Source organism: Spermophilus citellus (assembly GCF_964194105.1).
Source record: "Spermophilus citellus genome assembly, chromosome: 13".
Classification (NCBI taxonomy): Eukaryota; Metazoa; Chordata; class Mammalia; order Rodentia; family Sciuridae; genus Spermophilus; species Spermophilus citellus.
The window spans coordinates 95,953,146-95,978,089 of NC_138193.1; the positions used below are offsets into that span (position 1 = coordinate 95,953,146).

The 24,944-nt window shown below is 49.6% G+C and overlaps 1 protein-coding gene across 1 annotated transcript in view; it reads left to right on the top strand.

Moving 5' to 3' along the window:
• Positions 1 to 24,944, top strand: part of CIB4 (calcium and integrin binding family member 4) — a gene marked incomplete at its 5' end in the record, with an annotated part of 51,306 nt that overhangs the window by 7,754 nt on the left and 18,608 nt on the right. The window contains one exon of the mRNA XM_081265394.1: positions 2,549 to 2,645. Coding sequence (XP_081121520.1) covers positions 2,549 to 2,645 — 97 coding nt within the window. The remainder of the gene's footprint in view (positions 1 to 2,548; positions 2,646 to 24,944) is intronic.

Genomic DNA, 24,944 nt, shown 5'->3' on the forward strand with positions numbered 1-24,944 from the left:
CGAGGTTTGGCAGTGCTGTGGGCACCCCAAGCTGCACCCCACACTGTGAGTGCAGTTGAAACATGCAGGGTCACGGGGGGAGTTTATTTTTAATTAGTAAAACTTACTGAATGTTGGCCTGCTTTTTATTATCATCCCACACTGGCAATTCTAACAATACCAACAGCAAAATACTCCTTTTGACAGAAACCCACCTCTCCCACTGCCCCTGTCCCTTAGAGGCCACTAGGGTCCCGGCAGTGATGGCTGTCCTTCCCTCCTTGTTGACCTGGCCACCCACATCTTGTTCCAACTCATTTGAGGAGAGTGTCTCTCAGCCTGACACCCTGCTTTTCAGCTCCCTCCCAAACTTGGGCAGAGCCTCTGGTCACGGCTCAGGGTCCCTTGCAAGGTCAGCAGGAGCAGGATGCTCTCCACAGATACTCACATCCCTGTCCCATGTCCACTTGTAAGGCCCTCCCCAGAGTCAGCCCAAAGCCATTGAAGGAGACTGCCTCACTACTGCAGTCAGGCTTGGAACATCTGTCTGCCCAGAGAGTTCCCAAAACTCACCTCTGGTCACACAGCCGGTGGGAGAGGATCCGAATGGGTCTGCCTGCCTCGTCTGTCAGGACCCCAGCAGGAGCAGGTGGCACCTGGCTGGAGGTTTCGAAGATGATTTAAGGTGCCTTTTGGAGGTAGAGATGACATCCAGACACTAGTCATCACCACCCCTGGGCCTGAGGCACCCAACTGAGGACTTAGAGTAGTGGCAACTGGTCACTTGGTCCTTGGCAGAAGGAACATGGATATAGCCAGAATAGGGTTGAGGCTGGGAGGGGAGGGAGGTTGAATCCTGACCTCTCTTTCCTGCTGGGGTTTCTCTTGGGCCAATGCCTGCTAGAAGCCAGAGGGCGAGGAAGCTGGGGAGCAATTGGTACAGGATCTAAAGGATGCTTTTCTGTTCAGTAAGCTGTGACAAGAGGAGTGGCTGGAGGACAGAGGTGGCTCTGTGTTCCCCTTCTGGTGGGTCCTGGGAAGGCTTCCTGCTTTCCCCCTGAATCTCTATAAAATAACTCTCCAAATTCTTCACTTGGTCATGTGTCCTAAGTTCCACCGATCAAAGGTTCATTTGAGTTTATAAACCGTGTGCCCCAGGAATGTCATGAGGGGGCTATCGGTCACTCACGCTCCTAAGTGTGAGTTGGTCTGCTCAGATTACTTGTCTCCTAGCACTCAGGTGAGATCAGAAATGTACTGGGAGAGGAGAGGAACAGGAAAGAAGTAGAGAAGGGTAATTTTGAAGCACAAAGGGACCATAAAGGGAGTCCAGAGACCAGGCCCAGCTTGGGCTAGACGGCTCCTCTTATCACAGTCTAATTTGGGGTTCTGTATGGCCAGAGGGCATGGGGACACCTGGAGAACAGGAAAAGGACACAGATGGGCATCAGATGGCTCAGGGTCTCCTCTGAGGTCCCCTGTACCACAGGCCCCCTCAGGTGCCAGGCGCGATGCTGACATTCCACATACCTCCCCCATCAATCCCTATAAATGTGGGAGGGGACTCCTTACCCCAGTTGAGAGATGAGGAGGCTCAGGTGGGTCAGAAGCTTCCTCAAGCTCTCAGAGCTATAAAGTGGCAGAGTCAGGATTTGAACTTAGGTCTGTCTGGCTATAGAGAATGTGTTTTTAACCAGCCTGTGGTTTCCCCGTCTACCCCACACACAGCCCTAGCCCTTCCTCTCATTCACATTGAATGTGCACCATAGCCCTTGAAAGAGGTGATTAATTGCCCTTTTTCCAGAAGATGAAGCTAAGGCTCAGAAGGGTTAAGTAAGTTGCCCCAGGTCACACAGTCCTACTGGGGCAGTGCAGGACTGGTGTCCAGTCCTCCTGAGTCCAGGCTGCTACGCTTTTCTCTCTATAAGCTGCCTTGGTCACTGTTCCTACAGGCCCAAGGGCCTGCTTATAGATGAGGACTAATGGTCCAGGATGGAATGAGAGGGACAAAGGACCAGGGGTCATCCTCTCTTAGCCTAAGGCAGAGTTCCGCTTTACCCTCTGCCTGTCACTTACAAGCAAAGTCCCCTGGACTGGCCTAGGGCCTCATACAGAGAGGTGGGTGATAGGGACAATCTGTGCTGTGGTCTGGTGCTTGCCACCCAGTGGGCCTGTGTGCTGTGTGGCTGACAGGTTCTACCCCTGGCCTGCTCATGCCCATCATATGCTGAGGATGGGGTGGGCGATGGCCGGAAGAAGGGGACCCTGGTGTCTTCATCTCTACCTGAGGGACTAGACCAAATCATAACAGAAGGCCCACCAGAACTAACACCGCAGAGTGTGTCCCAGGTTGCAGAGCACTACGGCTCACCTTCCCTCATGCTCTGCGCAGCTAACACCCCCAAAGACATGCTGGGCACATGGGTGGGCTCAGAGGTGTCTCTGGGATGGAAAGATCCATTGCTGCCCTTTCTATGTCACTTCTCCCAGAGATCAAGGAGACAGGAGGTGGCCTGCTAATTGCCTTTCCTGCCCAATGGTCACATGCCTGTCACCTCTCTCTCTCCAGCATCCACGACACCTTCTTGAAGCTCTGCCCTGCAGGCAAGTACTACAAAGAGGCCACACTGACCATGGACCAGGTCAGCTCCCTGCCGGCCCTGAGGGTGAGTCCAGGAGGGAGGTGGTGACACAGGGACCTCTGAGGGACTAAAGTGGAGGGGGGGCAAGATGGCCCTTGATGCTAGGGATGGTCAGCTGGCAGCCTTGCTTGAGGGGCTGTGGGACCTCCAGGCAGAGGGCCCAGCAGGATGTGGCTTCCAAACACGTCTCACCTGCACCTAAGCTCCCCACCTCATGAGCCCTGGGGTGGGACTGGGGTGCTGATCCTGTCATCTCTCAGATGAGTCAGACGAATGTGAGACCTGCCAAGTCCCACAGTTGGAAGGTGGTGGCCTCCCCTGGAGGCTCTGGCTGGCCCTGCTCACCAACCTCCAGGCCTGTCCGGGATTCCCTAAAAGCCTCAGCTCCCGCCCCACCCCTTGTGGTCTTGACCCCCGCACCAGCAATTTCCCTTTGCTATCCTTTGTGCCCCCAAGTGGGGTGAGTGGGCAGGTCGGGATCTATGCAGGACTGTGAGGCCTTGGGCAGCCCAGGTACCACCTCAGGCCCTCTGCCCAGCCCTGCCCAGCCCTTCTCCTTTTCTGCTCAGGCCACTGCAGTGGACTAGGGCTTTTCTGGAGGAATCAAGAATTTTCTCAGGTTCTTCCTCAAAAGATAGGAGAGCAAGACTTAGAGCCAGGATTGACCTCCCCATCAGACTACTTCCCTTTCCAGGTGTGACTAGAGAAAAGGAGGACATTGGCATTTTTGCTCTTGCCACCCTCTGCTTCTCTCCCTCAATTTAGTCATCCTCCCTGAGCCAGAGGTTCCTATTAAATAAAGGGGTGAGTCATACCCTCTTCTGACTTTCCCCACTTTTCCTGGGATGAATCCTACATTTCATACACCCAGGATGGACACACACACACACACAGCCCTTGCTATGGGTGCATCCTAGGCAAAGCACTTCCCTGGGTCTTGGTTTCCTCACCTATAAAATGGTGGAGTGGTGGGGTGGCTGGGAGTCTCCAAGTGCTGCTAAGCTCCTTGCACGCCGGCTGGCAGTGTTTGCAGGAGCTGCCAGCACTCGCCCCACCTCCCAATCCTTTAGGAACAATTTTTGGAGCCTTCATCTCCATTACGAAGAGGCACTACTCTTTCCCCAGGGCAGCCCAGTGGAGCCCCGGGGGGCACAGTAGAAGGACTCCCAAATCACTCCTGGTATTTAATTAAAACGTGTGCCTCCTGAGAGGCGATGGCAGGTTAACAAATCACAGCGCTCTCAGACTTCCCAATTTGTCATTCAGATCTTGGCAGAATAATGATTTGAGTTTGTCATTGTACAATGAGAGCCCATCTCCCCTTCTGTCTGGAACGACACAGGTTCTGATTGCTGAGGGTGCTGGGACCCAGGAGCAGCAGGCTGGCTCCTGAAGGAAGGACGGGAGTGGGGACACACGTAGACATTCAGCCAATGGCTACACTCAGGCTCCTAAGTGACAGGCCTGGCTCTAGGACAGAGACAGAGATAGAAGAACACAAAACTGGAGCTTCAAATGGAGGTCGGAATGGAGAAGTTCAAAGAACTGAGAAAGAGGGGACAGTTGGGGGGTAGCTGGGAAAAGCTGGGGTGAAGTGAAACTTAGAATCCCCAGAAAAGCCAAACCATTGAAGAATGTGCCTACACCAGAAACTAAACAGGACGTGCATCTTTGGGGCACCCCATACTCAATTCCACAACCCCACTCCCACACACCTGTGCTCGACACCCATGTCTAGCACCATGAGTTAGACCTGGACATCGGCTAGGACCTGGGGCTCAGGGTCACCCGAGAGGCAGGACTGGATAGCAAGCATCTGCCCACCCCGATGGGTCAGTGCCAGGCTCTAGTCAGTGCCAGGCTCTGTTTCCACCATCACCTGAATATTAAGACTGGAAAGAAACTCCAAGTCCACCCAGTCCAGCCACTGTCCACTGAATACAGGGTGCTCCCCACCCTAATTTTACCCATGGAAACCTGAGGCCCCAGAAGGATGACTCACCTGTGGCCATAGGAGGACAGACCCAAGGCCACCTCTGCTCATGGGGAAGCAGGCAGGACTCTGACCCAGGAGCCTCCTCTCCTACTTGGGCCTTGGCGAAGCATTGACCTTGTGCCTTGGGACCCTGGGAGAAAGATCTGTCCTGGGGGCTGACTCACTTCAGCAGACCCTGGTCCAGCAATAGTTTTGTCCCAGTGTGGCCCAGAGACTCTGTTCTGTGCCCCCAAAGGAGCGAGCCCTGGCCTAGGGTCAGGAGGGCTGGGGCAGGAGGGCTAGGATCTGCAGGGGCAGGATGAGCCTTGTCTTTACATCTCCTTCACGCTCCTCACCCACTCCTCCCTCAGGCCAGGGTCGGGAGCCCATGGAGGGTGGAGGACCGCAAGGCTCGAGAAGGGCAATTGGGGCAAGGTTGTCCCCACAGGGCTGGGCCCAGAGACTTTTTCTGGAGCACCAGCCCCCCTCCCCAGCTTGTTCATTGGAGAGCAATTGAGAAATAGGGTCCTGGGCTACAGGATTTTAACTTTACTTTTTAATTTTTGAAACTCTAAGTGGACATTATTTTATTCTACTTTATAACACTTGTTGTAGAAAAACTGGAAAACACAGCAAAGCAAAAAATGAGATGAAAGTCATCCATTAACTCACCTCAAGGGATGATGGCCATGGCCATTTTGGCTTATTTCCTTCTGGACTTTTTTCGAAGCAGATATGCTGATAACGAGTGGGATTGCATGGACTTTTTTTGTATGTTGCTTTCCCCCTCCCCCACTGTGGTTTATCTGTTGCTTTCGCAGATGGTCTGGAGCGGCCAGAGTTGTCTCATGAATTGAGGCCCCCGAGTCACTGCCACATCTTGAGAACTAGGGGGCAGGGCATGGGCCAGGAGGGGAGAAACTGGGCTTAAATTCACTTGTTAGCCCAAAATGTTCCATAAGAGGAATGACTGGGGTACAGGGATCAAAGGAGCAAGCAGATGCCAGCCCAGGAAGACTGGTGGGCAGGGTGGGTGTAATGCAGGCTGCCCTTGGAGGAGGAGAGGCCTCCTCTAGGCCTCAGGCATTGGTCCAGGTCCCAGCATGGTGCTGGTTTCTCAGCTATGCAAGGGACACTTTTATAACCACCAGAGCTGTCCAGAGGGAGTGAGCTCCCTGTCACTGAAGAGGACCAAAGAAGGCCAGTCAGTCCCTTGGCAGGGAGGTTCAGGCACATACTTGTACCAAACGGAGGTTGGACGAGATGCCTCAGGGCCCTTCTCACCCTTGGAGTGTGTGGTTTTGCCTCTGGGGCTTGGTCTTATTCTCTTTGTCATTTACCACAGTGTGTCCCTGACATTTTACTTTAAAAAAAAAAAAAGTTTATTTCGAGGAGGGACTAGAAATACCAACTTTCAATTTTGCCAAGGACACTAAAAAAAAAATATGTTATCCACCATCACCATTATTTCACTTTTTTTAAATGTTCATTTTAAAACAAAAATGTAAGAAGCATCTCACCCCAGAAGTAAGAACGATTCATTCCAAACGCATCTCTTTTTGTTTTTATTTTTCTCCCTTTGTCACCAGTTGTTAACAGCTTCATCACTGACCTGGTTGCTGTCCCTAAGACTAGTTTGGGGCAACTTAAACCTAGAACTCAAGTTCCCCTCTGCATCTTTCTAATCCTGGACTAAGCAGAAAGCTTGCTTCCCCAAAGAAGCAAGAGAGGCTTGCTAGAAGGTGGGGGCCGAGTGGGTGGGTGTCCTCTGCGTCCTGGGGACGGAGCTGTGTGACTCACATTGCCCAGAACCCTTCTTTGGAATAGGCGTGGGGAACGGGGCCCCAGGGATCTCCAGGGACTGATATAACTTGGCTCAGGGGCTCGTGTGGTCTGGGAAGAAAGTTTTATTTTCTTAACTTGGGTTCCTCCGTGGAAAAAGTGGGGTTGTTAATGTCAGGAGGGTCTGTGGGTCCGTGGACAGCCAGGTGAGAGAAGGTCCTGGGTACAGAGGGTGGCCGGGACCACAACCTTTTCCACGCAGTTTGGTGTTCTTTTTGTCTGCTGAATTTGACGTCTTTAAAAGTCAATTAGAGCAACGTTTCTGTAAATAATGATCTTGCTTTCTGTAAACACGATGACTGTGGCATGGTGTGACTCAGGTTTCGAGTTTCCAGGCCCAGAGTGTCTTTGTGTCCACTGTGATGGCCAGCGCAGGCCTGAGGAAGCCCTCATGTTTAGAGCGGGTGAAGAGGAGCTGCACACTGACCAGGCCACTTCCTTCTCCTGCCCCTCCCAGCTCCCACCTCAGGTTCTGGCGAGCTGATGGTCTTGGCCCTGACCTACTAGTTATCCCAGCACCAACCCTGTCTAGGCACCGAGAGGTTAGGAAGCTGCCCCAGGTGTAGGAGGAGGAGCCAGGTGTGGCTTCTAAGGCTTTAGCTCCACCTCTGTTCTATTTCTCCCCCTTTCTGAGCCCTACTGAACTGGGGCCTGTCTGTCTAGAATAGCTGCAAAGAACTCACTCGAAGGACTGAAACACATCAGAAAGTCCTCATGTTTATTCAGAACTGAAGAAATGGCCAAAGCAGGAGGCGTAGGAATGCTCGTATCTTTTTTTATTTAATTTTAATTTTTTTGTTTCAGTTTTTAAATCAAAATTATTTATGCACGCTGGGAGTTGAGATGCCCTCTGAGGGTTGCTCCATATCCCCTTCTGTTAGGCAACCATTTCAGCTCTTACCTGATTCTCTTGGTGTTTACCTCTATATCTCCAAAGGAAACAACCATATTACTTTTTTTTCCTGATAGTTCAGCCTTTGACTTTCCCCTAGAGAAGTTGTTTAGCTCTTTCCCCTCCCCCTATGCCCATCCTGCACATAGTTACCCATTCCCATAACCTCCCGCTGTTATATGATAATTTGGAGTACAGCAACATTCAGTATTGTATTTGTCAGTTTTTTGTTACTATAACAAAATTTAAATACTTGAGGCAGGCTACTTATAGAGAAAAGAGTTCAGTGTTGGAGGCTATAAGTCTAAACATAGACCCTGGCAAGGCCCCCCCTTTACTATATCCCATCCTGGTGAGAGCACATGTGTATGTTTATGTCTGTGAAGTCTTTCTCCCTCTCCTTGTAAAGCCCCCAGGATACAATCATGGGGGCTCAACCTTAATGATCTTGTCTGATCTATTCAGTTCCCAAAGGCCCAACCTCTAAATACCAGAATGGGATCAAGAGTCCACCCTCTCAATACCATTAATATAAAACTTTGGAAATTAAACTCCTATGAGATCAGGGAGACAAAACATACCAAGTGTTTACATTATTATGACTGCATACACTGTTCAGAGCTGGGCCATGAAATAAACTGTTTACCTTCTCTTTCTGGATATAATAATTATATTTGTTTAGTTTTTTTATGTACAAATACTAACGTCAACACCAAACCTCTTCAACTGTCTGAACCTCCTCCAATAGCATCCATAAGGGAGAAGTTTTCTATACAGTTCATTTTCTTAGAGAAATTTATCTTGGAGCCTTCCAACTGGTTCTAATCAGGACGTGGTTTCCCTCTGAGCCTGGTGTATGTTATTTTCCTGGGATCTCCTTTCCCGACTATCTCAGGTGTTTTCATCTCTCCCAGGGATCTTGCATTTCTTGTTTTCCTCTCTCCCTTTACTCCTCTTGTTTTGGTGGAGTACATCCTTTAGTAGCTTTCAGATAAAGGGTAAAGGAGGTAAATATTTCAGCACCTCACATATCTGAAAATGTTTTTATTCTCCTTTGACACTTGACTGAGAAAGTTTAGATGGAGTTGAATTTGGGGTTGAATGTCACTTTTCTTCAGAATTTGGAAAGCATCACGACTGCATTTTAGCTTTCACTATTGTTCCTGAGAAATTCAGAACCTTTTTGTTTCCTGATTTTTTTTGTATATGACCTTCTCCCCACCCTACCCCCACTCTCTGGAAACTTGCAGGCTTTTCTCTTTGATTCCAGTGTTCTGGAATTGGCAACAGTATTCCTTAGTGTGGGTCTTTTTCCCTGTGTGTGAGGCACGCAGATGACTCATTCTCTCTGGAAACCCAAATCCTTCAGTTTAGGGATATTTCCTTTAGTAACTTCCTGGTTAATTTTCTCCCTCCCATCTTCTCTGTTTTATCTTTCTGAAACTCTAATATCCTGATGTGGTACATCCTTTATTTTTATTTTTCATCTCTCGTCTCCAGTTTTTAATAATCTCTCTGCTCTTTTTTTCTGGGAGATTCTCCCACCTTATTGTCACATCTAAGTGGCCTTTTCAGTTCTGCCATCATGCATTTAACTTCCAAGAGCTCATCCCTGTTCTCTGGACTGTCCTCTTTTGAACAGCATCCTTCCCTTTTTCCTGGGTTCAATGTGCTCCCCAGGCCTCCTTCAAGGTGCTTTACCCACTTGCTTCCTGGGCTCCTTGGCTTCCATGCCTGAGCCTTCCTTGGATATCTCATAATCGAGAGTGGGGAATGGTTGTCCTTTAGAAAGCTGTTTCAAAGTGCAGTGAGCTGAGGGCCATTTATTGAGGATTCCCTAGAAACACAGGAGTGATGTTCTGCATGCCAGCGTCCTAGAGCCAAGTCCAGAAAAAGGGCCGGAGCTGTCTGAAAGTTCAGCATCCATTTATTTATTCAATCCCCAGTTCTCAGCTGTGTCAGATGTCCCCCAGGGTAGAAAGTCACTATTATGCTCTCCCCAGAGAAAAGCCCTCCCCACTCCAGAAGGGCTTGGTGGCAGGAGCTCTAGGACTCCCACTGCCTCAGAACACTTGCCGCCAGCCCTCCTGGTAGCCAGTCTCTGTTTCCAGTGCTCCGGGCTAGGGACACCCGTTCCAGGTCTGTAAAGGATTCCAGGGTGTACATGAGAGCGATGTCACCCTTCCCCAGTGTGGGCTTAGGGTCCTGCTTTCTCGCCTCTGCTGGTCACTTGTCACCTGTCCATCTGCTTCCCAAGTGTGTCACTGTGCTACTGCTGTTGTCCCCTCCTATGGTCTCTGTATCTGTGGGTTATGCCTCCAGAAATTCCTTTGTTTTCATTTTCATGCTTGTCAGAGGGGAGTGAGGTCACCTGCCAGTGTCATGGTTTCTGGTGTACAGTAAACATTACAAAACCCCCTCTCCTCACAGTCATCCTCTCAGAATCTTCTGTACCCTCAACAGTGGCCCCCCAAACTCTTCTGCTCCCGGCTCCCGGGCTCCCTAACATCCCACTTGATTGGCATCCTCAGAGCCCAGCTCCTGTGTGGGCCTCGTTCCCATCCCCACACGGGATGCCCAGGAGCTAGGCTGCTAGGGAGCTTCCCTCAGCCTCAGGCAGGACCTGCGCAAGGACCCTGGGGATTTGTCCCCGCTCTTCCCTTCACTTTCATTGCCCAAGAGAAAATATCATGGAAAAGAGATGTTTTGTGGAGAACGTCCAGGGAATAGAGGCACTTGAACTTGGTTCTTACCTGGTCGCCTAGAAGGGGTTGTTGTGTATTTGCGGCAGATTGTACACTGAGTAGGGTCGTGGAGCCTTACAGGGCTCTTCTAAGGAAATTCTGGGTGATGAACAGGAGAATCACCCACCATGGGTGTTTTACAGAGCTCAGATTCTGGACCCTAGGGCCAAAAGCTGGGGCCTGGATGGGTTCACTGAGGCTCCTTGGTGAATCTGGTCCCTCCTAGAGACACCTCAGATGCACTGAGTCAGGGTCTCCTTCCCACTTCTTATTGGGCTGAGAGGTTCCCTGGAGCCAGGCATATCTTGGCAGGATCAGGAAGGACTTCCTCGTGCTATCCTGGGGCCAGGCCATGGCCAAGGCCAGTGCTGGGTGCTCCAAGCACCCACATATAGACTCCCCCACAGCACCCGGTTCAGCCAGACCCCTGTCCCCAAGAAAACCCTGATGGCTGGCCCAGTGAAAGTGCTATCATAGGTGACAGTCCTGCTTCATCCTGCAGAACTGCAGGCTGGAAGGGGTTCCCGAAACTCTGTGCCATGGGAGATGGCACATCTGAAGAGTCTGAATCCTCCTGTCCCTGTTCATCTGGGAAGGGAGGGTAGGGAGGAGACCGCACCTGGGTACCAGGGGTCTTTCTGATGCCTTTAAGGATCAACTTAGTCACAGCTTTGACATGGCCACCACGTCACTGTACCTCCCAAGTGTAGACAGGCCTTCAAAAAAAAAAAAAAAAAAAGGCCAAAGCCTGCAGATGGGCCATTCAAGGTAAAAGGGCCAGTCAGAGGCCGAGCCAAGGTCTGAACCCAGGCCCTGCCCCGCCCCCAGGCTATATTCACGCTCTGCCCTCTGAACTCCTTCCACGTCCTGAGGAAATGCCACGTCTGAGGTTTGGCCCTTGATGAAGAGCTGACCTGACCCCCTAACTCCCAGGGGCCCAGGGCAGCCCTCCGGGCGCACTGAGCTAAGCCAGGGCAGAGAACTGTGCCAGAGGCAGCCGGTAGGGGAATCTCTGATCACCCACAGCCCAGGCAGGGACAGCTGGGCCCCGTGATAATCCTCAGGCTGTATTTAGGCCACTGCCCAGCGCCCCCTCCTCTCTCCCTTAGATATTTTCCCCTGTTTGCTAAAAAAAGCAGCAGATTGAATGGATGCATTAGTTCATTTCCAGCCCCAAATGTCCCCTGCCCTGAGTCACATGCTTCCTGGTCACAGGTTGCTCTCACGCTGCCTCATCTGATCTCACAGCATCTGTGAGGCACACAGAGGTGTTTTCCCATTCTACAGGCAAGGAAACTGAGACTCTGAGAAGTCAAAGGCATGGCCCAAAGCCACACAGTTGCAAAAACACTCTCAAACCCCAGACTTCTATTTGCTCTTCTCCATATTCTAGGGAAGACGGAATCGAGGCCACCAAGCAGATGACACACATGCATACATGTATGTGTCAAAGGCAGAATGAAGAATGGGGAGTTGCTGACAGCCTGGGTGGTTGATGATGGTGATAGGCCCTGCAGGACCCATCCTCAGGCAGCACACACGTGTGTCCCCGTGCTGGGTGGCCTGTAGGTCTGCAGGACCCCTCCTGCTCCCAGCACCCAGCCTTCCTGGCTCCTGCAGCAGGCCTGGGAATTGTCCGATTCCCAAGTCCCCAAGCCAGGCCCCACCCCTAGTGCCCAGACTCCAGAGTGGAACAAATGTTCCACTGAGAAAGAAGAGAGAACAAAGGGCCCAGCCTGGTCTCCCAGGCTCCCACCCCCAGGCCCCACCTCCAGGGCCTGAGGTCACTGAGCCCTTCACCCATCAGAGAGAAGCAGCTGGATCTCTGAGATAAATAAATACTGGGGGCTGATCAGAGATCCAGACCCCCCCAGATGGAGCGGGCAAGCTCAGCTCTTTGCTCACCCAGGGCTGCAGGGCTGCGGTCCTTTCAGCAGAGCCCAGGCCAGCTGGCTGCCTCTGCTCTGCTCCCAGCAGCCCTGAAAATGTGACTGTGCCTGGCGCTGTGCAGGATGTCACCCATACATCATCTCATTTAATCCTCAAGGTAACTGTGCAAGGAGGGAGTTGTTATCCTCATTTACATCTGGGAAGCAGATCAAAGGGGTTAAGCAACTCATCCGGCCCACAGCTGATGGAACTCGGCAGCGCTCAGCCCCCCAACCCGCCCCAACCTCCCGCCCTGTGGGGGGGTCCCGGCTCCCTGATGCCGAGTCAGAGCTGTGAGGGCAATTTGGCAGCTGGCTCCCTCCTTGCATTTTCAAGCATCATTAGATCTTTTTCTGACAACTTCATCAGTTAGCAGGGCTCAGAATTGGCAAAAATCCTTATTTAGACATTCAGCCAAAGAATTAAGAAGAGGTTTGTTTCAGAAAAAGCTCAGTGATGTAGGAGGCAGTCTCAGTGCTGGGCTGAGCAGGCAGCGGTGGAGGGATGGGATCTGGCCTCCAGCCTTGGCCTCTCCAAGGCACCCCACCATCCTGGGCATGTAGCGCTCTTCTTGGGGCCTCAGTTTCTTCAAATGGGTGTGACAACACCTTCCACACAGGTAGTTAGGAACACCTGGGAAGGTGAGGCAGCACTCTGGTCTGCTGGCTGAAAGGCCCCGGGGCCAATGCTGCCTCTTTACTGGTCTTGACTTTCTGCCTGGACCCCAGGACAGGGCATAGATGGCCTGCACTCTAAGCTGGGAGTGTGTGGAGCAGCCTGCACAGGATCACCCCTGCACCGTGCAGCCTGGGATGGGGGATTCTGTACCCTGCAGCTTGTGCAGCCTGGGCCTGCTGCAGGGGGTGATGGATAGAACTGCCCACTCTGCAGTCATTGGGTACAATCAATGACTCAATCCATGTTTCACATTGGGTGGGGGCAGGAGCTGGAGAGGCACTTTGTCTTCAGTTGTTTAGAGCTTGACCATTCCCATCTCCTCCCTCATGTGCCACATCTGACTGGACCCTCCGGTCAACCTGGGAATTAGCTCTGCAATTCTGGGAGGGGAAAATTTGGGCCCAGAGGTGACTAAGTGACTCACCCACAGTCACCCAGCTGGGACCTGGCAAGAGCCAGAACTCAAACCAGGACCAGGGACCAGGGATCCAGCCCTCCTGCCCCTGACCACATTCCTCATTTCCCGGGAGGTTCCTCTCGCCCTGGCCTTCATTGCTTCCTGTATGGTTCCGGTTCCGCTTTCCCTCAGGACTCCCTGGAGCAGGGCCAGTTATCCTGCTGTGAAGCACGGGACAGCTGAGGCAGTGTGGTCTCCTGGAAGGACAGCTCTCGCTTCCACTCGGCCACACACCACCACGTGCATTTCCCTGCAACAGGGACGAGGAAGGGTGGCCTGCAGGTGAAAGGAGAGTCCAAGGTGGCAGGGCCAGCCTGCGGTCCTGGGACCCCTCCAGCCCAGGCTTCCTTCCAGAGGAGCCTCCTAGGACTGTGTGCATGACATACTTGAAGGATCATCTTCTGAAATTCCCCAGGAGCACCTAGAGAACAGGCAGCTGAGGGCCCGGTTGGTAGGACTGGGGACACAATAGTGCAGCACCCAGTCACAGTCCTGCACTCAGAGCATAAGACAAACAAGCCCCATCTCAGCTTTTCAAGAGCTCCGGTCCCCAGGGCCTTCTCGGCCTGCTGGCTGGAGGCTTTATTCCACTCAAGTCTTTGCTGATAACTTCATTTGTGCCCCCAGAGACCTCAGACTTGTTTAAAAATAGAAAAATAAACAACATTGTTCCTGAAGTGCCCCCTCCCCCCTCCAGGCCTCCTAACGAGGTGCTGGCTGGGCCAGCCCAGGGCTCCGTTCCCAGGGTTTTTGACCCTCTGCAGGCCTCAGGCCTGCTGCTGCCTCCACAGGGACTTGCAGCTTTGAAGGGCTTCCTGGTGGCCTAGCCCATAGCGTGGGGGAAGGGGAGATGCCTGCCTGGTGCTGTTGGTATCCACTGTGCACACAGCTGGGGTGGGGGACATTCACCCAGGTGCAGAGGGACAGGCCAATCAGGGGGAACTTTCCAGGGATCTTCCCCTCCTCCTTGCTCTGGCCTCAGCCCCTCCCAGAACCATAGGTCTCATCAAAATCTGGCATTGGCTAAAGCTCCCCAGGATGCAGCCCATGAAGTCCCGTGGGCCCGACAGGATTGTCTGCACTTGAATGTGCAGGTTGTAGATGACATCAGTTTTCCCCATCTGAAAAATGGACCTAATGACTCTCATTAAGAAGCAGCTCTGTCTACTTCAGAGTGTTTTTATGAAGGCCGTGTGCAGGGAGAGACGGCAATGCCAACTTGCTCCAGGGAGAGACGGCAATGCCAACTTGCTCCAGGAAGGTGAATGGGACAGTGGGCACATCCCTGGAGGAATGGCATCTGAGGAGGGTGGAGCTGTGCTTGATGAGTCTCTGTGGGTGAGCTCCAGCCTCCCACCAGCGGGCTCCAGGGAAGGAGGGGTGAATAGTCACCAGGCTAATGGAAGAACCCCAATTCCTCACACCAGGAAGGTGGCAGAGAAACTGAGGTGTTCCACTTGCAGAAGGACTTGGGGGACCATAACCCTCTTTGTATTTGCTGGTGGACAGAGGAGGAATTAGATTTGGCTCAAGGGTAGCACTCAGGTGAATGGGAGAAGTGACCCTCAGGGAAATGTTCAAATAGAGAAAGCAGGCGCAGTCAAGAAAGTAGAAGTTCCCTGTCACTAGAGGCCTCCTGGTGTGAACTGGCTGCTGTCCTACTGGGAACAGGGTCTGTGGGCACGGCCCACGTGCCCAGGACTAGAAGCAGACATTATCAATGCCTTTCCATCTTTGAAGTGTTTTGTGCCCTGAGCCCAGCTGGGCTCTAGAAAAGGGGTCACCCTTCTTCCTAGTTCTGCCTGAGGCCAAATACCAGAGGGAAGTAATTCCAGGGCCCACCCAGTATCAAAGGAACTAAAGCAAACATCAGTGGCCAGGATCCCACTTCTCAGGCAGCTGAGAACTCAAATGAGAAACAGCTTCTCTGCAAAGATGGCTGGAAGCACTTGCTTCATCTGGCTCCCAGCATCCCCAGGACCTGTAGAGGCAGGACCCTCCTTTCTCCTGTACCCATGAGCCACTCACCTTCAGGGGCAGTCAGGGAGGGAACAGCTGTCATGCTGCTTGGAGCAGGGACGGGCTCCCTCCCTGCACAAGCAGCACCCCATCTGGCCAGCTGCTCTTGCTTGCTCTTTCCCAGGCAGATGGCCTCTGACACGGGAAGAGTCACCCAGGCAAGGGAAGGCTGCCCAACAGAATCAGCAGGTGGTGGTGGCTCCTGCTCCTCCCTTGAGTCCCATCCTCCTTAAAGAGGCCTCTGAACAACAAGGACCTTGGTGGTGGTGGTGGGGGGGGGGGGCTGAGGACCATTGTGCTTTCTCCAGCATGCACAGCGAGAGGATGGAGGCAGCACAGGCCAACGAGGCTTAGAACCTTGCGGAAGCATCAGTGGAAATGCTCACTGGTCCTCCAGCCTTAGCCACATCTTTTGGAAAGGTACAGACCTGGATGCCTTACAACACAAAGACCACAAGAAGAGCTGGGCCTGTGTGCTACTGAGCTTCTTACTCACTGAGCTTCCTAGAGCCCAGGTTCCTGCAAGGTCTTACAGGAAGAGTATCCACTTAGCTGGGGTGGCAGGGACACAGTCACTCAGGGGTGGTGGTTTTTTCCATTATGATACCGGGTCTTTCTGGGACATACTCATTGGAAGCATGGGTCAGACCTGGGATCAAATCCTTGCTTTTCCTCTTGTGTCCTGACTGGATCTGGAAACTGGGAGTCCAACTCCAGAGAGGGAAACAGGAAAGAAGTAAAAACTCCTGTCTGAGATCCTAGGAAGAAAAGTTGGTTTGCTTCCTTAGCATATTGTATCCCAAGCACACATCTTTTCTTTTTTTTGCTTGCTTTTAACTTATTGTTCGAATAGTAGGTCAGCATTCAAATGGTTTCTAAAAAGCAATTCCTTAGCACCCCACCACTCTAATGTTAAGTTTTCATTTTCTATTTTCTTTTGCCATCTTTTTCCCTAGGCAAGCTTTATTTTATAACACTGTAGACATATATAGATACAATTTTATTTTGTGCTTTTTCCATCAGGAACAAATGCTTTTTTCACATTGCTACATAAACTGTGTAATTATCATTTTAATGGTTGCATAATTGCATTGGGTTCTGATTTACTAAACCATCCCCTCATTGCTGGACATTAACATTGTTTCCAGGGGGTTATTTATTTATTTATTTCGCTGCTATAAAAAGGTTGTGTGCAGTAAACATTCTCATGTATAATTTTCTTCATTTTTTGAAACTATTTTCTTAGTCTAGATATCCAGGTTCTCCTCGGAGGCAGTCCACTCTGGGAATTTGAACTATGCAACCATTGAAATGATAATTATACTGAGTGTGTGGAAACTTAAGAAAACAGTGATACTTGGTGGGGGTGGGGAGAATGCACAAAATGAAAAACATGGACTCTCAAGTGTCCTTAACTCAAATCAATAATAAAATATAGAGCCCTGTGACACATCACTGGAGACCTCCTTCCAAGTTGACATCACTGCCTAAAGGTCACTTTACATGTCGGTTTTCAATAGGCAACTGTGTATGTGTTGTCATCTAATCCATTTTTCCATCTTCCCATAAGAATATCCAATAAGAATGTCCCCAGAAGCACTGTGCTGACAAGGGCCCAGCACTGCTGGCACTGCAGCTAACGCCGGGGGAGCTCTTTCAGCATCTCTTGCTGAGTATGTAGCCTGCCCCAGCCTTGGTCACCTGCACTGCTGCGCAGCTGGGGCCACACCGGGGAAGAGATGCAGAACTTCATGTCATTCCTGCGACAGATAATCAGCTCAAATGCTCATTGTCCTGAATGCAGCAATTTGCAGGACATTTTCCACTTCTACTCTGGTCCTCCGTGGGCTGGCACCAGCACTGGTCATAAGCACATTCCTTGGCGCTCAGCCTGACCCACCAGCTGGTCCAGAAGCCAAACACCTCCATGTGCTCTTTTGCCATTGTGACACAAGTTTCTCCCAGTGTGTGCTCCTTAGAAGTATGGGCCAGACACACCTAGGGTCAAATTCTTGCTTTTCCTCTTATTTCCTCCCTGCTCCTTGGCTTTACAATGGAGGGGCAGATATTTACTCCTCGGGTGGGGGAAAGGACTAATGGGAAAGGATGGGTAGTGTCACCGAACAGCTCAAATCAGTCTGAAGCCATCAAGACTCTTGTGCACAGTGGGGGACACCAGGAGCGAGTAACCAACTGCTTCTATGAGCAGTAGGGGAGCCCTCTGGGTCGCTCTCTGAATGTCCATTGCCTGGGCTGGCCTTGGTGGACGGCTTCCTCCCGTGATTCCTGTCTTCTGTTTTCACTGCCTATAAAACAGGTATGCCTTGTGTTGAAAGGGCTTTTTATATTGGCTGTCCAGAACTTTGTTTGTATTTTCCAAAGAAAACCATAGAAACTGTTGTTAAGTTTCTCACCTGAGCCCTGAGAACCCACCCTGATCACCATGCAACAACGTTAAAACAGAGAAACCACCTCACACTAAGAGTCAGAGGCCAAATGACCCTGGGAACCTCCTGCCCTGAGAGCAAACCTAAGTCGCAATGGCTGTGAGCCACCTGGCCTCCATTCTGGCCTGTGGGGGTTCATGGCCCTGCCCTGGGCTCCTGCTCTTTTGTTTCCGGGGACTGTCAGGGATCTGCATGGGGAGCTCTTGCTGCTTATGTCCCTCTGCCTCCATCTCTGGCAAGTCTGCTTCTCTTCTTCACTTTGTATTGATCCAGACAAAACTTTTGGTCCCTTTGCTGAAATCCACAGATATTCCCTCCTGCCAAGGATTCTGTGAACTGCGGCCAGCACCACTGCAGGCTGGGGAGAGGTTGGGTGGGTCCCAGGAAGCGCACAGTCTTAGAGCTCCATCCCTCATCTCTCCCTCCATCTGTCTTCTCCCCTCCAGCCTGCTATGTCCCCGTCTTGGCAGCCGGACCCTCCTTCCAGGCCAGCCTCCTCAGAGCAAAGGGGCCCTTCCACTCACAAGAACCTGCCCCCCACTCCCCGCCCCATGCCTGCGGCTTCAGAATGTCAATAGCAATATTTCTCCCATTGTCTTAGTAATTAGATAAAATGGCAAAAATACAGCATTGAACTAGAGAGTTGCTCACATAACACCAGCACTTTAATGGGTTCCCTAGGAGAAGTGGTTTTCACTAGAAGGCAGGAAGCAGAAGTAAATTTATTTATTTTCTAAATAAATCTGTCAGAAATTGGAAGGAAGGAAGAAGTTAAAGGACATGTTTGTAGGAGAGACCATTTGTCACAGGTGGAATTGACTGTGAGCAGCAGGGAGAGGTGGGAGGGGTGGGCCCACATGGGTCAGAGGCGATGGCCCTGCAGGGTCTGGCCACAGACCTTCACATGGGGAGAGGGAGGCCAGGTGTCTGGGTGAAACCACTGTTTTCGGGACAGGTATTCGCTCTGTGCTCCATGCCACCTCTCCCCACGGCTCCCATCTCCATTCTCTGCCCTTGCTAGGTAGGAGGCCTTGTTTTGGTGGGAACAGGAGCCACCTGTGAAGTCAGCCCTATGGCATCCAGCATCTTGTCTGCCATTTCCCAGCACTGTGAGATTGATGGGGACTTTGGAATTGACTAAGGATCAGCCACTCAAAAATCACCTGGAACTTGTGAAGGTTCAGACTCCTGGGCCCAACCCAAGGTCCTGACCCAAATTGCCTATGGTTGGTTCATCTGAATTGTAGGAAAAGTCTTCTATGGGCTCAGAGACACAGCCAGCGTGTGGGCATCTGCGATCCTCTACCCTCATCTGCAGCATGAGGCAATGCACAGTTTGGTGACAACCCCCTTCTCACCAGAGCCACTCTCCTTGAGGCTCCTGGACACCTCACATGGAGGTGATACCCACATCAGCCTGCCAGGTCAGCCATGCCTCTGGCCAGGGTCAGCAGCTGACCTTGAGGAGGCAGAATTTATATTTCTGCCACCCATTAGCGGGCAGGGTGAGCCCCTGACAGCACGTTGGCCCAGGTAACAGCCTTGCTTGGGAGTTCAAAATGCACAGCTCTGTCAGGCCTGGGGTGCTGGTGATGCTGAAGGGAAGCAGGTGAAGTGGGGATGGGGTTTTTGACTGGGGGTCTGCCAATACTGGGTGCTTTGCAGATATGATCTCATTTGATCCCCATAAACCCCATGAGCAAAGTTATGATTCTGCCCATTTTTCAGATGCGAAATGGAGAGGCTCCATAAGCTGCCCCAAAGCACCCATTTGTTTTTAGCTTATTGTTACCCAGGATCTGGAATATTGTTAAACATGCTATAATGTATTGTAGAATTGATCCCAAGATGTTAAAATGGTCATGTGCAAATGTGAACAGACCCTTATCCAGAACACAGGTAAGTTTTGTTTTGCCTATAGCAATATTGAGAAGCAAGCAAAGCCAAGTGAGGGGACAATCAACTTTCTGGTTTTCTATTTTTTTTCTTTATTTTTGCACTAATAAAAATTGGAGATTCTATAAAGTAGTCAAAATCTTATAGGTGTCAGATAAAGTAGTTATATTAACTTTTAAGAGTCGGCCTGACTCCAGAGCCTCGGCTTGATCCATTTTTTACCCCAAATCTCCCACAGCGCAGTGCCTAGCCCCCTGAAAACTCAGGCCTGCAGTTCCCTGAGCTCCACATAGGAGAGGTGCTAGGGCAGGTGGCTTTTCTGGAAGGTTCTTCAAGGCAGTAGCTCGTACCCATGGGCCTGGGATCTGGGGAGAGACTGGTCTGATGGAGCTGAGCCAGGCTCAGGTCACATGGACCCACGGCTGTTTAATAATATTTAACATTTTTTACTGCCTTTCTCCTATTTGTTCCATTAGCAATCTGACTCCAGCTGCCGGTAGGACACATCCCTGCCAGGCCATCTGTCACCAGGAGACAGTTCCCACAAGGGCCTCTCTATGTTTTAGACTTCAGGAAGGTTGAACATCTGAAACCCAGAGAGGGTCCCTTTTCTAGGCTCAGCTGCTAGGGAAGATGCCTCCAGGGCCTGGCTCGCAGAGGAAGGCCTCACCTGGGGGGTTTCCCACCTTCCACCACCCCACCCCCCGCCCTGGCTCCCATACAGGGGAACAGGTCTATCAGCCAGTAGAATCCATAATGCTCAGTAGAATCTGAGCATTTCAGAATCATACTGAACAATCTGGGCCTTCGAGGGGCTTCAGAGTCATGGTCAGCCCCACTCTCCTACTTAACATTCATCCATTCTGTGAAACACGGACTGCCTGGAAGGGGAGGAGATGTTGGAGGAACATGAGGCAGGAGGAGAGTCCACCACCTCACCTTGCTTCTGATTCCCCTGCCGAGAGCTTCTCCCCAGAATCCTACCACATCTCCCTTCCACCTGCACTAGCCTCGGCTCCTGCTCTAGGCTCTGTATTCTGGTTTCTCCTTCCAGATCCTTTTCCCAGATCCTACCACTCAGCAGACACTGCCTTGTCTTAGCTATTGTCATTACACTTGGCTTATACAGTAGTTCCCCCTTATCTACATACCCCTTTTCCACAGTTTCAGTAACTGAAACTGTGGAAAAGGGGTATGTAGATAAGGGGGATCAACTGTGATCTGAAATGACCAACAGTGATCTGAAAATTAAATGACAAATTCTATAAATAAGAAATTCATATGTTTTGAATTGAGTGCCCCTGTGAAAATTGTAGTGAAATCTCATGCAGTCCCATCTGGGGTGTGAATCACACTTTTGTCCAGCGTATCCATGCTGTATATGCTACCTGTCAGTAAGTCACTTAGTATCCTTCTCAGTCATCAGAGTGAATGTTGAGGTACCACCGTGCTTGTACATGGAGGGTTTAGTGCTATCAAGTTTCAGATATCCACTGGGGGATGAGGAGGGTGACAATGCTTGACTTAGACTCTTCTATGCTGTTTGTTTCTGAAAAGACTTCTGCAAGTGCCCAGGGAAGAAGTGGCATCTTCATTGTTTTGGTGTCCCCAGGACCTAGCTTGGTGTCTGGCACACAGTAACTCATACTTATGCATCTGATTCAAGAAGTTCAGGTTACAAACTTTCTAACTTCATTCCCTGACAAGGAAGTGACATGTTTACCCCCTGGCAACTGGTTCTCTGAGCAACTACTAGCTGGCAAGGACATGGCACTCAGGGTAATGCCTCAGACCTCACTTGTTCTGTGTCTAGGAATGTGGGTTTAGGACATTTTCTTGGGAAAAATAAATAAATATGCTAGGGAGTCAAGAGTATCTCTTTAGAAAAAGCATTGACATAGGAATTTGAGTCCTCACAAGGCTCCTCAGGGCAGGGAGGGAGCACAGTGACAGGGAGCCAGTAGCTGGTAGCCAGGGACCTGGAATCTGAAGAGTCACTTTCCTGCTCTGGACTTGTGGTCTCTCTTTGCCATGTGGAGTGGTAATGCCTGTCCTGTCACCTGTCCTGCTACTTGTTTGCAAGATATTCACAGCCTAACCCAATGCCTGGCACACAGTAGGTGCTCACTTGTGTTGTTTGTGAACTGACTGTCTGTGACCCAACACTGCCACCTTCTGGTAGAGTTACTCTAGTGCTGAAGGGCTACTCCTGGTTCAGACTGAATCTAGGAATTTCTCCTGGGCACAAGGATGGGAGCTAGAAGAGCTATCCATGAGGGCCACCTCTCTCTGTCCTCAGGTGAGCTCAGCAGCTCCATCCACCTGTGGTTTCCAAGACACTGCTCCTGATGACAAGCTCTTCTTCCATTTCCTTGGGGACAGCCATTTACCATGGTGCTGTTAGTCCAGGAGCACAGGGTGGGCTGGGGACTGGGGCTATAGCTCAGTGGTAGAACACTTGCCTAGCATGTGCAAGGCCTGCGGTTCAATCCCCTATTTAAAAATAAAACAGAACAAAACAGGGTTGTTATGGATTCTACTGGCTGATAGACCTGTTCCCCTGTGACCATCACCCTCCAATGGAGACAGGACCTTTCATTTAAACAAAAATGATATTTTTCTTTTTCAATATAAACAATTAATACTGCTAATTCCCTTATATATGCTGGTTTCACTGAAAAGCACACATTTTGATATGTTGTGCTTTCATTTTCATTTAATTCAAAATATTTTCTAATTTCTCATGTTTTCTTTGACTTTGAAGGTTTTCAAGCTATCTTTTCATTATTGACTTATAATTTAATTTTTTATTGTCAAAGAACATATTTTATGTGATTTAGGTCCTCTTAAATTCATTGAAATTTGCTTTATAATCCTAAATCTGGTCAAAGTTCCAAGTGCATTGGGAAAAATAAAATGTGTATTCTGCTATGTAAAATGGAGATTTCTATAAAATGTTAATTAGATCCAGTTGGTTGACAATCTTTTAAAGTCTTTTACATGTTTAATGAATTTGAGGGGAGAGTCTACTTGTTTTATCAATCATTTGAAGAGAAGTATTGAAATTTCTGACTATAATTATGGATTATTGTTGGGCATACTTCTATAATTCCAGCTACTTGGGAGGCTGAGGCAGGAGGATTGCAAGTTTGAGGCCAGCCAAGAACTTGTTCAAGGCCAAAAACTTGTGGATTTTTTCTTTGAAAAGGATTTAAAATAAGGGAAAATGCCTTTTCTATCTACCCACATACTTATCATTTCTGGTGTTCTTTGTTCCTTTAGGTAGATCTGGCTTTCCTTCTGCTATTTTCCTTCTGCCTGAAGGACTTTATTATTTTTTGTAGCTCTAGTCTGCTGCTGCTGGCTTCTCTCAGCTTTGGTCTGGGAGAAAAGGTCTTTTTGCCTTCAGGTCTGAAAGATATTTTTGTAGGGTATAGAAAGAATAACAGGACGAGAACTTTCTGTTTGTTTCAGAGAGTTCAAGATACAGTTTCACTGGCATCTAGCTTGCTTGGTTTCTACAAGGAATCTAGTATAATTGGTTTTTTTTTTTTTTTTGGTTCCTATCTACGTGCCCATCCCCTGCCTCTTTGTTTGTCTTTATTGAGGATTTTTAGCTGGTGATTATTCTGTGCCCAGTTGTCATTTTCTTGAAGTTTCTTCCGCTTGGTATCTGTGCACTTCTCCAAATGTGGATGTTATGGATTTCATTACTATGTGTTATGTCTTCCTCTACCTGTTTTCTTTCTTCTTTTTCTCTTTCTTCCATTCTTCCTCCCTTTCCTTCCTTCCTTTCTTCTCCCCCTTCCTCCTCCTCCTCCTCCATCTTCTGACAGGGTCTCACCCTGTTGCCCAGGCTGGTCTCAGTCTTCAACGTGGGCTCAAGCAATCATCCTGCCTCCGCCTGCCGTGTAGCTGGAACTATAGGCGTGAGTCTGCGCACGGTTTCCTCCACCTTCTAGAACACAGGTAGGGTAGTTGTAATAGTTATTTTAAGACTTGAGCCTGCTCTCTCATTTGTGTCACTTTGGGATCTGTTTCCATGAGTTGATTTTGCTGATTATGGGTCTTACCTTTCTGCTTTTTCTGCACGACTGGAAATTTTTTATTGGATGCTAACAAAACATTATAAATTTTCTCACATTAGGTGCTAAATATTGTATTTATTTAAATGTTATGAATTTGTTCTTGAAAGCAGTTTTGTTATTGAGGTCACTTGATCCTTTCAATGCTTGCTTTTTAAGGTTTCATAAACTGGGTGCTTTACACCTTGCATTCAGCTCTCCCCGGTGTCAATGTCTTGCATAACCATGATAACATTTAGCAAAAATAAGATTTTTTTTTTGGTACCGAGGATTGAACTCATGGGCACTATACCACTGAGCCACATCCCCAGCCCTATTTTTTAATTTTATTTAGAGACAGGGTCTCACTGAGTTGCTTAGGGCTTTGCTAAGTTGCTGAGGCTGGCTTTGAACGGGTGCTCCTCCTGCCTCAGCCTCCCAAACCTGCAGGATTACAGGCATGCACCACCGCACCTGGCAAAAACTTAGATATCAAAATTGGTGCAACACTCTGAACCAAATCACAGACTTTGTTTGGATTTTACCAGTTTTTCCACAAATGTCTTCATCTGTTCCAGGAATCCCATGTTGCATTTAGTTACCATGTGTCCTTAGTCCCCTGTAATCTGTAACAGATGCTCATTCTTTCAAGATTTCTTGGAGAGCATTGGCTAAATGTTATTGTATTTAATTTGTGTGTGTCCTGTGATTAGACTGGGGTTATAGATTTGTGCAAAGAATACCACAGAGGCAAGTGCCCCCTTCATCATATAATGTCAGGGGTTTATGATATCAACATGATATATCATTGATGGCATTAATAAAGGTCATTTGGTCATTCGGTTAGGGTGGAGTTTCCAGGTTTTCCACTGTAGTTATTTAATGAACAGAGCTGGAAAACATAGGCAGGCATACTAACCCCCACACACCACACCTCGGTATTTAGTTTTTGTATCTATCCATCTGTATTTTAGTATATAAGTAAAATCCCCACGAGTTCATATTGATGACACTGACTAACCCAATACCGTATCTAGCTTTGCTTATTTGTAATTTATCTGTTGTTTGTTTATCTATCTGTTCAACCCTAGCCTACACATGGTCTCAGAATTGCTAACCCACACCCTGTGAGAAGCAAATTTCCCACCTGGAAGCACAGGGTATATTTATTCTTCTGGTCTGTCTTTACAGAACCCAGCTAAACCCTGTTTGCCAAAGGTACTTGGACCGTTCCTCTTTTTCCCCGGCCCTCTCAACGACTTGTCACCACACATTTATGACACAGTTACTTTCATTTGCCACAGATTGGTCTTTCATCCTGGGCCCAACAGGCTTCCTCTTCTGGTTTTCTTGTTTATTTGCATCCAATCAAAGTTCCTG